The following is a 12,992-nucleotide window of genomic DNA, read 5'->3' as shown; positions in this document are numbered from 1 at the left end:
CAATGAGTAAGTGGAACAACAAACCGATGCTTCCCTCTCCCTCTCCCTCTCCCTCTCTCTCTCTCTCAAATCAATAGCTAATAAAACGTAAATAAGAAACTCACACCTTAAGAGCTGGTGGTTCAGTTTTCTCTTTCAGAACCACTGCCAGCCCCGCCCTCCGGCAGCAGAGGGGCCCCAGCACCTGCCTGGGCTCCGTCATCACATCTCCCCCCAGAGGTGCCCTGGGGGTGGCCGGTGGCCAAGCTGAGTGGGGCCTGTCCTGGCAGTGCTGGTGCTGACCGCAGGGGGCGCTGTCTGAGCACCGACAGTCACCACGACGGGGTGGAGACGGGCCAGCGGGCGCCTGGGCACTCACCAGCATGCCCCGCAGCGGAAGGAGGCCCCGCATCCGGAAGTGGCTGGTTCCAGAGGCTCCTCTGCTTGTGTACAGCAGCATATCTGAGAACTGAGTTAAAGACAAGTGACAGGGTTTCAGCACCTTGACTGTCAGACCAACTTCAACTCCATGTCAGCTTGCTGGAGATTTAGGGCAAAAAAAGGGAACTTTTATTCCATTCATACAATTGTTTCTGACCAGAGGTAACTAGTAACCACAGGAACAGCAGGCGTCCCGGGCCAGGCAGCCCTCGCCCAGGACCCCGTGGCCCGGCTCTAACTGGGCGTGAAGGAAAGCAGGTGGCAGGGACGTACTGAGGGCCGCAGCTCCGGGAGCCAAGGCCGAGAGTGGACATCCTGCGGCCAGAGGCACGCGGGATCTTCTGTGCTGGCTGTGCTCATCCCGCGGATGGGCCACGGCCCACAGTCAGGAGGGCAGCTGGCCCAGAGCCTGAATGTGGCCCTCACTTGGTGCCTGTCTGACTTTGATGCCACCCTCCTGGCCCAGTGTTGGCACAGCCCCCTGTAGAACCACCGTCCACCTACCAGGAAGAACATCCGCTGCTGCAGGCCCTTCCTGGTGAGCTTGTGGAGACAGCCCTCCCGGATGAACTCCTGAAAGACAGTCGTGAGGTCCCCTCGTGCAGGCCCAGACCCCTCAGCAGAGGGCATGCTGCCAGGCTGGGCCGGGCCAGGCTGACGTCACCATGTATGCTTCTCTGAGCCCCTTAGATGACCCCCTCACAGGCTCTGTCCAGCACTTCCACAGCACCCTCCTGCCCAGATGCCCAAGGGCCCTTCATGCCTTTCTGTCTTCCTCACTCCTGCCCGTTCCTCTCGGCCACCCAGGGCCCATCTGTGTGCCAGGTAACTAGTCCCCAATGTCTGCTGAGCACCGGAGCCTGGTCTCACCGGGCCGGCTGTGCGGAGGGCTGCCGTGTCAAGCCCAGGGCACTGCCCATTACTGAGAGGCTTCTGGAAGGCTCAGCGACAGAAATGACAGCAGTCCCACTTTGAGAAAACCTAGGCGGGAGCAGCTGAGGGCTGGAGGAGGAGAGCGGGCACACCTGGTTCCCACCGTGCACGGCGTCCGGCTCTGCAGCCAGAGGGAGGAGCTGGTGGGGCTGGAGCTGCACAGGGCCGTCCAGGTCTTTGTGGGAAGAGGAGGGCAGGGACTGCACAGGAAGAGGCTCCCTCGGGGCCTGGCCCCGCCTCCAGGACCCCAAGGACATGCTGACACTCCTCACCCATGACACACTCCACACCCATGACACACTCCACACCCAGGACGAGCACAGAGGCCCCCAGGGAGCCTGCGTCCCTGGCCCCACACGCCTGCCGCTGAGGGCACAGGTACCCGCGCTGATGTTGGGAACGGCGCGTCTTGGCAAAGCCGAAGGCTTCTGGGGACCCTTTACTGCCTGTTCCTTTCACAGACGTGGCCTACAGTCCTCCGCTCTACCAGCTGAGCTACTGACAGGTGCACAGGCCTGTTCCTCTCAGACCAGCAGAAGCTTCGTGCCCCGAGGACACGGCAAGCGTGCAGCCTCAGTGGCTCCCAGAGGAGCTGAGCTGGCACAGAGGGGACACCCAGAGGACAGCCCTCCTGACCGCCAGACCTACAAGACGGGGCTGCCAACGCCCTTGTCTGGCTCTCACGCCACACCTGCCCCTGCTCTTGGGGTCACAGACCAGCGCTGCTCTTAAAGGTGACAGGCCCACCAGACCGGAGCACCAGGGGTCTCCTCCTGCAGCTGCCCGTCCAGCCTGCAGGCAGTCCCGCCCTCGCAGAGCCAGCCTCACCCCCTGGGACCCTCTGCAGCACCCCCACCCCAGGGGAGTGCGTCCCGGACACACGGGCATCTCCCCACCGAGCTCGGCCCCAGCCCGCCCTCCGTGGGCACGGCCGCACAGTGAGTGTGCCCCTGGATACTTCAGGCTGCTCTGTGCCGTGTTCTGGTTAGCCACTGCCTGCCTGGTTAACAACCCTTGCTCTGGAGTTCCTCTGCTGAGACACTGGTGTGGGCCCTTCTCTGACGGCACATACTCCTGCACGGCACAGGTGAGCGGCTGACATCAGTCCTCTTGTCCAGCCCAGGACCCTCCGTCTGAGAGAGGTGGGGCTCAGGCCCTGCGGCCAGCGAGAGCCTGCGTTCCAGCCGTGGCTCCAGAGCCCACTGGCCGCTGCTTCCTGAGGCTACTCTAGTTTATTGTCCCTTTAATGAAGGTTCCCTGGGACCACCGACTCTAAGACCCTGGGGGAGGCACTGGAAGAAATGATGATGTGTGAGGAGAGCCCTGGGGACCCCCAGGCGCGCCCAGGGCCACCACGTGAGCCACAGGGCCAAGGACAATCAGGAAATGAAGCTGTCCTGGCCCTGGAAGCCCCAAGTCCAGGAGGGCAGGACCTCCTGGCTGCTTTAGGCCAAGTCTGTCTCTCTGAGCTCCCAGTCCTCCGTTCTCAGTCCCTTCTCCTCCCCAGGCGGAGGCAGAGACAAGGTTTGCACACCCACACCCACACTCCGTCACACGTGACATGGTTTGCACACCCACACCCACACCCACACTCCGTCACACGTGACATGGTTTGCACACCCACACTCACCACGCATACCCACACCCCCACACGTGACATGGTTTGCACACGCACACCCACCCACACCCCCACATGTGACATGGTTTGCACACGCACCCCCACCCCACACCCCCACACGATATGGTTTGCACACGCACACCCACCCACACCCCCACACGTGACATGGTTTGCACACGCACACCCACCCCACACCCCCACATGTGACATGGTTTGCACACGCACACCCACACCCACACCCCCACACGTGGCATGGTTTGCACACGCACACCCACACCCCGTCACACGTGACATGGTTCGCACACGCACACCCACACCCACACTCCGTCACACGTGATATGGTTTGCACACGCACACCCACCCACACCCCCACACGTGATATGGTTTGCACACGCACACCCACCCACACCCCCACACGTGATATGGTTTGCACACGCACACCCACCCACACCCCCACACGTGACATGGTTTGCACACGCACACCCACCCACACCCCCACACGTGACATGGTTTGCACACGCACACCCACCCCACACCCCCACACGTGACATGGTTTGCACACGCACCCCACCCCCACACCCCCACACGTGGCATGGTTTGCACACGCACACCCACCCACACCCCCACACGTGACATGGTTTGCACACGCACACCCACCCACACCCCCACACGTGACATGGTTTGCACACGCACCCCCACCCCACACCCCCACACGTGACATGGTTTGCACACGCACCCCCACACCCACACCCCCACACGTGGCATGGTTTGCACACGCACACCCACACCCCGTCACACGTGACATGGTTCGCACACGCACACCCACACCCCGTCACACGTGATATGGTTTGCACACCCACACCCCGTCACACGTGACATGGTTTGCACACCCATACTCACCACGCATACCCACACCCCCACACGTGACATGGTTTGCACACGCACACCCACACCCCGTCACACGTGGCATGGTTTGCACACGCACACCCACACCCCGTCACACGTGACATGGTTTGCACACCCACACCCACACCCCGTCACACGTGATATGGTTTGCACACCCACACCCCGTCACACGTGACATGGTTTGCACACCCACGCTCACACCCACACTCCGTCACACGTGATATGGTTTGCACACCCACACCCCGTCACACGTGACATGGTTTGCACACCCACACCCACACCCCGTCACACGTGCGCTGGGGTTGAGGCAGGAAACGCCCCAGGCAACGCACCAGCGGCTTCCTTACGCTGACAGCGCTGAGCTCAAAGCAAAAGGCATTTGTGACGGAAAGCAAGCAGCCCAGTGGACACGGACACAGCGGATGGAGCCGAGAGTCCAGAAGTAAACGCAAATGGTGCCGGGACAACTGGACATCCATAAGGAAAAGAATGAGGTTGGGCCGTACCTCACAACACATACAAATGAATTCAAAATGGATCAGATATAAAGGTAAGAGCTAACACATATAGAAACCTGTAGAAGGGGGAGGGCGCTATGGGGAGGGGGGCAAAGGAGATGTTGAGGGGAATACGGGGGAGGGGGATGCATTCGGGGCAACACTAGAATCTATGTAAACACAATAAATTAAAATCAATAAAAAAAAACAACTTGTAGAAGGAAACAAGGGTAAATCTTTACACCTTGGATTAAGCGATGCTTTCTTAGCTATGACACCTCATGTACAACAACCAAAGAAAAAAACAGATAAATTGAACTTCATCAAAATTAAAAACTTTTGTGTTGTAAATGGTAACGTCAGGTAAGAGAAAAGACAGGCAACAAGATGGGAGAATATATCTGTACGTCATATTCTGGTGAGGTTCTGGTATCCACAGCAGATAAAGAATCTCACAGCTGCCTGACCAGGCGGTGGCGCAGTGGATAGAGCGTCGGACTGGGATGCAGAGGATCCAGGTTAGAGACCCTGAGGTCGCCAGCTTGAGCATGGGTTCATCTGGTTTGAGCAAAAGCTCATCAGCTTGGACCCAAGGTTGCTGGCTCGAGCAAGGGGTTACTCAGTCTGCTGAAGGCCCGTGGTCAAGGCACATATGAGAAAGCAATCAATGAACAACTAAGGTGTTGCAACGCACAATGAAAAACTAATGATTGATGCTTCTCATCTCTCTCCGTTCCTGTCTGTCCCTGTCTATCCCTCTCTGACTCACTCTCTGCCTCTGAAAAACAAAAAACAAACAAACAAAAAACAACAAAAAAGAATCTCACAACTGAAATTAAAATATAAACAACCCAGCCTGACCAGGTGGTGGTGCAGTGGATAGAGCGTCAGACTGGGATGCAGAGGACCCAGGTTCGAGACCCTGAGGTTGCCAGCTTGAGCGCAGGCTCATCAGCTTGAGCACAGGGTTGCCAGCTTGAGTGTGGGATCATAGACATGACCTCATGGTTGCTGGCTTGAGCCCAAAGGTCGCTGGCTTGAAGTCCAAGGTCACTGGCTTGAGCAAGGGGGTCACTCGGTCTGCTATAGCCCCCCCCCCATCAATGCACATATGAGAAAGCAATCAATTAAGAGGCCACAATGAAGAATTAATGCTTCTCATCTCCATTTCTGTCTGTCCTAATCCCTCTCTCTGACTTTCTCTGTCTCTCTTTGTCTCTCTCTCTCTCTCTCACACACACACACACAATATAAACAACCAAATGAAAAGGTAAGCAAAGGGTCTGAAAAGGCATTTCTCAAAAAAAAGGCATTACTGTGGCCAATAAGCATATGAAAAAGGCTTGACATGAGCAGTCAGGGAACCACAGACCAAAACTACAACATGATGCCATGACATATCATCAGATGGCAAGAGCCAGAAAGACAGAAAACATGGAGACATTCTCTCACATTCTTCATACACTCCTGGTGGGAATGGAACATGGTGCAGTCACTATGGAAGTGTATGGCAGTTCCTCCAAACGTCCAACACAGAATCACCGAGGACCCAGGAATTCCGTGCCTCCACCCAGGAGAACGGAAAACTCTTGTCCACACAGGACCTATACACAGGTATTCACAGTAGCATTAGTTAGAGTAGCCAGAAGGTGACAACCAGCCGATGTCCACCAGCAGGACAAGCAGAATGCCATGTGTCCAGAGACTGGAGTACTCTGCGGCCACCGGAGGTAAGAAAGTACTGACATGCTACCACATGGGCAGACCGTGAGAACACGGCACGGAGGGAAAGAGGCTGGACAGAGGCCACGTACTGTAAGACTCTTTATAAGACAGGTCTAGAATCCGTAAACCCAGAGACAGCAAGCAGGTTAGCAGCTGCCAGGGACCCGGGAAAGGGATGGGGGTGACTGCTAACAGGTCTGGGGGTTCTTTCTGGTGGGGTGAAAGGGTTCTGGAATTAGATAGAGGTGATGGATGCACAACCTTGCAAATACACCAAAAACTGCTGGTCGCACACTCTGGAAGGGTGAATCCTGCGGTCTGTGAATTATATCTCAACAAAAACAATGACCCAAGCAGCTCAAAAACCTTCCGCAGTCCCTCACCCTGCCCGGAGCGATGAGGTTCTCGATGCCGATCAAGTCCCGCTGCAGCTCCGTCAGTTTCTGGAGGTTCTCCAGCCGGACAAGGCTGTGCTGGAGCGTGGAGGTCACCTCCGTGATGACCTGGAGGGCGTCTGTGGGAAGAGAACCCTCAGGACAGGCGCCCAGGCGGACTGGGCTGGTGGCGGCACAGAAAAACTTGCCTTCACCCACCACTTTGTGACAGGGACTGGCATTTCAAAAAGCAGTTTTCTATTCAAGGAACATTCTACTCAAACTCCACCCATGGTTTTCAACTGCCAGGCACGGTAAGTGGATTCCTGCAGATGACCCGAAAGATGGATTTGTTCAGCCCGGACTGTTGACAAGCCAGACCTCAGGGTGGTCAAGAAAAAGAACACTCTTTGTAAATAACTAATGTAATGGGCAAAGCAGTCTTTGTTCTTTTTTTTTTTTTTTTTTTTTTTTTTTTTGTATTTTTCTGAAGCTGGAAACGGGGAGAGACAGTCAGACAGACTCCCGCATGCGCCCGACCGGGATCCACCCGGCACGCCCACCAGGGGGCGATGCTCTGCCCATCCTGGGCGTCGCTCTGTTGTGACCAGACCAGAGCCACTCTAGCGCCTGGGGCAGAGGCCAAGGAACCATCCCCAGTGCCCCGGCCATCTTTGCTCCAATGGAGCCTCGGCTGCGGGAGGGGAAGAGAGAGACAGAGAGGAAGGAGAGGGGGAGGGGTGGAGAAGCAGATGGGCGCTTCTCCTGTGTGCCCTGGCCGGGAATCGAACCTGGGACTTCTGCACGCCAGGCCAATGCTCTACCACTGAGCCAACCGGCCAGGGCAAAGCAGTCTTTGTTCTTTAGGGGAAATCATTTCCTGTGGTTTAAATTCTAAATCATTTGCACCCTCAAAGCATTTGTAATTTTCTCTTTGAATGGAGTCACAGATGCTAATCTTTTTCTTTATCATTTATTTATTTTTATTACAGAGACAAAGAGAGGGATAGACAGGGACAGATAGACAGGAACAGAGAGAGATGAGAAGCATTAATCATCAGTTTTTCGTTGCGACACTTTAGTTGTTCATTGATTGCTTTCTCATATGTGCCTTGACCGTGGGGCTACAGCAGACTGAGTAACCCCTCGCTCAAGCCAGCAACCTTGGGTCCAAGCTGGTGAGCTTTGCTCAAACCAGATGAGCCCGCGCTCAAGCTGGCGACCTCGGGGTCTCGAATCTGGGTCCTCTGCATTCTAGTCCGATGCTCCATCTACTGCGCCACCGCCTGGTCAGGCTCTTATTTATTTATTTATTTTTAATTTATTTATCTTTAGAGAGGAGAGGGAGAGACAGAGAGAGAAGGGGGGAGGAGCTGGAAGCATCAACTCCCATATGTGCCTTGACCAGGCAAGCCCAGGGTTTTGAACCGGCGACCTCAGCATTTCCAGGTTGACGCTTTATCCACTGCGCCACCACAGGTCAGGCTCTCATTTATTTTTAATTATAGTTAACATATGTTATATTTGTTTCACAGAGATTAGACATCATATAAGTTACTAAGTGATCACCCTGACAAGTCTCATACCCACCTGACACCATGCAGTGTTAGAACGTTACTGACTGTTCCCAATGCTGTACTTGGCGTCCCCACGACTACTCTGTAACAACCAATTTGTGCTTCTTAGTCCCCTCACTTTTCTCACCCCCCAGCCCACCTCCCATCTGGCAACGGTCAAAATGTTCTCTGTAACTATGAGTCTGTTTCTGTTCTGCTTGTTTGTCTTTTAGATTCATTTGTTGATAAATATGTACTTATTGCCATTTTATTGTTCATATTTTTTATCTCTATTTTTTACTTTTTTTAAAGAAGACCCATTAACATTTCATCTAATACTTGGTTTGGTGGTGATGAACTTTTTTAGCTTTTTCTTGTCTGGAAGCTTTTTATTTGTCCTTTGATTCGAAACGATAGTTTTTCTGGGTAGAGTCATCTTGGTTGTAGGTCCTGGCTTTTCACCATTTCGAATACTTCTTGCCCCTCCCTCCCGGGCTGCAAAGTTTCTGTTGAGAAATCAGCTGACAGTCTTACGGGAGCTCCCTTGTAGGGAGCTGACTGCTCTTCTCTTGCTGCAAAGATTTGCTCTTCTTGGCCAGGTGGCTCAGTGGATAAAGCATCGTCCCTGTGCACCAAAATTGCAGGTTTGATCCCTGATCAGGGCACATGTGAGAGGCAATCAATGAGCGCACAACTAAATGGAACTGAGTGGCACAACGAGCTGATGCTTTTCTCGCTCTCCCTTTCTCTACACAAAACAGAAAAGCCACTGCAAACACTCTGGGTGGGCCCACACACTGGGAGTGCCTGTCTCAGTGTGATCCAGGTTGATGGAAACTCAGATATGGCACCCACCTGGGGGCTCTGTGTGTATCTCAGGAAAAGAGAAACAGCCTCTGCCAGCACTTTCATCAGGCAGAAAGCCCCCCTGCCCCCCCACCGCCACCTCCCACTTCAGAAGGTTGATATTCAGTAGCATTTTAAATGTGCTACATTTTTTTTATTTCCCTGAAAATGCTTGGGAGCTTTTCTGACAATTTTGTTTTTCGTTTCAGCAAACACGAAACACTTGCTTTTAGGATGAAGGAGAAGAGACCTGTCCACGTGGCATGACCTGTTTTGTTTCTCATCCACCAGAAGAACCTTATTTACATCCTCTTATGACTGGGGGAGACCAGCTGGAAGGAATCCTCCTCTTTCATCTTTACTTCTAACGACAGTGAACTTCCTTGTAAAACCTTCCAATGGACAGTAACTGCCCGCACTGACTTTATCCCACAACTAGAAGTCATACTGTAGGTTCAAGAGGCCAGGGTTTATTCCTTTGCTCCTTTAACACAAATAAAAGGTGATCAAGTTCATCTATGTCAGAAACTTCTAACAGGCCACCTGGACTTTGAAGTTTTAGAACCCAAGATTTTTAGGACAGAAATGCCTACAGGTAGCAGGTAACTCTGGGGGTCACTCTACCCCCAGGGCACTTGTGGGGGCTCTGCCTTGGTCATAGTGTCCACGCCTTGTGACCCCTCTAGGACAATGGGAGTCTTTCACTTTCTGCTCAGACAAAAGCAGAGATGGGTCCTGCCCTGGGTGGTGGAGCTGAAGGGGCATTCCAGCTGCTCAGACAAGGGCCTGCTGGTCTCCATCAGCTGGATGGGAGGAGTGGGCAGTGGCTAGCTCTGACCACTGCGGACTCGCCCTTCTGCCCTTCCCAAGTAAGAGAGTCAAAGCCTCGGGCTTGCCAAGGCCACCCTGGCCCACGCACCACAGAGCCCTGACAGCCCACTCACCACGGCAGTCGGCGTGGTCCCGGTGCCCGGGCGAGCAGAAGGCACACAGCCGCCTGAGCAGCAGGCGGTAGTGCCCCAGCCGCTGGATGGGCTTCAGCAGGAACGAGTTCAGGGGCAGGTAGCAGACCTTCTGGAGCTCGAACTCTCTGTACACCGTCTCCAGCTTCCTGGAGCGCTTTGTCGCCCGCTCCAGCTCCGTGAGGACCTCGTCGTGCCTTTGGAAGTAGCCAGTGAACTGCTGTTCAAGTACAAACAGGGGCCCTTTAGGCTTGGGGCCTGGGAGAGGGTGTCCAGCTGGTGGGCAGCCTGTCTGTCCTGAGGGCACTCCCAGGGTGGATGTCACACACTTGCTGGAAGTCCCAGTGGGTAGAACAGATGAAAGTGGCCCAGGGGCGCTCAGCTGGGGCTTTGCAGCCGCCACGGAGCTCGTCCTGCCCCATCAGACTCCACCCGAACCAAAGCCGTTCCAGACGGGGCGCAGGGCTTGTCCACCGCTGTCCCCACGCCACTGCGAACCAACCTCGCCTGGTCGCGGTGAGGGCATGGGGGCCTCACCTCTGCTTTATAGACGGGGAGCCGCGGCCGAGGGCTGTGGCTCCCTCACGGGACACAGCGAGCCAGCTCTGGGCAGGGAGGGGACCAGTCTGAGCCGGCTCTCCCCAGGCCCGGAGCGGAGCGCGGGCGGTGGCGTCCCCAGAGAGGAAATAGTGACCCCTGAGTCGTGGCCGCACAGTGCACACACTGGGATGCGTGCGGGGTCTCCCCGTCAGGACCCTCAGCTCTCCCCTACCTATAGAAGGTTCCGGACATTAAGGCCGTTTGTTTAAATGAACATGGCAGATGACCTGAGATCTGGGCAGGTAGCCACCAGCACGGGACACAGCTGGGTCCCCAGGCCCGTGGACAGCAGACAGGCGGGGCCCGAGCAGTGACACCGGCCCTCCCGAGATGCACCCACACCGCCCCGTGCTGCCCGTGGTCACGAAGGACAAGCGTCGGGAAGGAGTGGTCTGAGGAGGGTGCTGTCCCGAGGAGACACTGTCCCCCCAGGAACCGGGTGGCGAGGTGGACAACGGGCGTGGTCGCTGTTCTGACTGGAATGCTCCTGCGACAGAAGCGCCGCTGGAAAGAGGACACGGTCCCGAGGGACACGCCTCAGGGGCACAGTGCGAAGGCGAGTCCTGTCTTGGGCACCCACGGGCGCACCCACCTGCAGCTGCCGCAGGTTCCTGAGCAGGATGTCCCCGATGCGCTGATGGCCGCCTGCGGCGCTGGAAGGTCCGTCCCTGGAGCAGAAGGACAGACACGATCACAACATGCGGAAGCTCACCAGCCTCGCTGTGACCACCGCCCTCGTCACAGCCTGGACAGCAATAGGTGCTGGGTGGGGCTATGCACGGGGGGCGGAGCTGTGTGAGGGGCGGGGCCTGTACATAGGGGCGGGGCCATGCATGGGGCGGGGCCTGCGGGGCTGTGTGTGTGTGTGTGTGTGTGTGTGTGTGTGTGTGTGTGTGTGTGTGTGTGTGTGTGCACGCGCGCGAGCAGGGTCTAGGGGCCATGTATGTGTGGGGTGGGGCCCTATGTGGGCAGGGCGGGGCCATGTATGCGGTGTAGGGGCCCCGTCTACCGTGTGGGGTCTGCTGTGGGGCGGGCCATTACCAGAGTGCCAGCCTCTGCTCCACCTCCCGCAGGAAGCCTCTGTGGAACTCGTAGATGGGGTCTATGTTGGAGAAGAGCAGGGCCATCAGGTCGGCAGGCATGGCGTCCTCCTTGACCACGGCACTGCGGAACCACTGCAGGAAGAGCTCGGGGTGACTGAGGGATCTCGCCCCTGAGGGTGTGTGGTCACAGGACACCCAGCACTGGCCGAGTCTCCCTGAGGACAGCTCAGTCCAGTGCTATGGCTGTTCTCTTAACCACCAAATTTTCACAATATAAGAGAATGATTCTGGATGAAAAGCTTCAAATAGATGCAGTCCCAGTTTTACAAAAGCTAGACCCGATGTTCTAACTGTAGACATGCTTTAAGCCTGCAAATGTTCCTTCACAGAGCATATGCCTGTAGCTCTCATGACAGCTGAGAGCTATTCCTTAGCCGGATTCTTCTGTCTCTGGTTTAGAATGAGGAAATATTAAAATAAAATGGTGTGTTCTCCCTCAGGCATGCACCTTTGCTCTCTTTCTCCTAAATTCCAAGGATCCCCACAAGCCTTGCAACAAGAGCAGCAGGCACAGCAACCAGTCCTGGGCTCACCCTGAGCCTGACCCCAAGGCCCCCTTTTCCTCTGACTGCAGTGAGCTGACAGCGCCCCACCTGGGCTCACTTCTGTCACTGTGGCTCTTACTTCAGAGCTCATGCAGCCCAGCACGGCCCACTCCCTTCTTCTGTTTCTAAAAGCTGAAGCAGCCCCACCTAGGCCCTCCTGTTGCTCCTTCTCGCCTAAGTCCTTCCTAGATGGTAATGAATGTACTCTCAAAATCTAAAAAAAATAAAAAGAAAATATGTAATTAAGGACTTAGTTTTCATACCACGGTAATAACTTCTAAATCCTTCAGGTACGTCCGTTCTGTAGCGAGAATCTCCTTTGCTATGAAGTAGGCCTCGTCCACGCCCGTGCTCTGCAAGAAGGCCGACAGTGAGCAGGTGTCTGCTGGCCATGTCAGTGACAACAGTGACACTCGCTTTCTCCTGCCGAAGTTAACATCATCGACAGCTCCCCTTCACAATCCCTGAAGGCATTTCCTTCCGAGTAAAAATTAAAGCCCAGTTTTATCTCCTTCACATGTTTTTCTCATTTTATATTATGTATCTGAGAAAAGAATTGCTGTTTCAACAGATATTGAAGCTTAGGGTTCGTTTTGGGATGAAATGACTGCTTAGTTATCACTGCCGGGGTGTAACGGGAGAACACACAGACACTCGAGTGTGTATATGTGCATATATGATTATAAACGATTGAGCCTAACTCACAGAGAGTCATTAAGCTGCCAAGTGCACATTCTAACTGTGCTGTATGTTAGAGCACTAGGTGGCCAGCACACTTCACTTCGAGTGCAGGGGCAGAGATGGTCTGGCCCTGGAGCTCCAGAATTCCAATCAGGGTCTCTGCAGGGCCAGCAGGCAAGTTAGCAATGACAGGACCCTCAGGAGCGGGAAGGGTCGCCCTGTACCC

General features: G+C 55.1%; 1 protein-coding gene across 4 annotated transcripts in view; it reads right to left on the bottom strand.

Annotated features, from left to right (window-relative positions):
• The window catches only part of FARP2 (FERM, ARH/RhoGEF and pleckstrin domain protein 2), a 98,576-nt gene that overhangs the window by 8,394 nt on the left and 77,190 nt on the right, over positions 1-12,992 (bottom strand). For all 4 annotated transcript variants that reach the window (XM_066345841.1, XM_066345840.1, XM_066345842.1 and 1 more), the window contains exons 15-21: positions 12,349-12,438; positions 11,479-11,612; positions 11,030-11,105; positions 9,820-10,057; positions 6,483-6,613; positions 925-993; positions 359-448 (exon numbers count right to left, since the gene is read on the bottom strand). In XM_066345841.1, coding sequence (XP_066201938.1) covers positions 359-448; positions 925-993; positions 6,483-6,613; positions 9,820-10,057; positions 11,030-11,105; positions 11,479-11,612; positions 12,349-12,438 — 828 coding nt within the window. The remainder of the gene's footprint in view (positions 1-358; positions 449-924; positions 994-6,482; positions 6,614-9,819; positions 10,058-11,029; positions 11,106-11,478; positions 11,613-12,348; positions 12,439-12,992) is intronic.

Source organism: Saccopteryx leptura, chromosome 7 (genome assembly GCF_036850995.1).
Source record: "Saccopteryx leptura isolate mSacLep1 chromosome 7, mSacLep1_pri_phased_curated, whole genome shotgun sequence".
Classification (NCBI taxonomy): domain Eukaryota; kingdom Metazoa; phylum Chordata; class Mammalia; order Chiroptera; family Emballonuridae; genus Saccopteryx; species Saccopteryx leptura.
The sequence above is the reverse complement of the archived record's forward strand: the minus strand, read 5'-3'. Positions and strand labels throughout refer to the sequence as shown.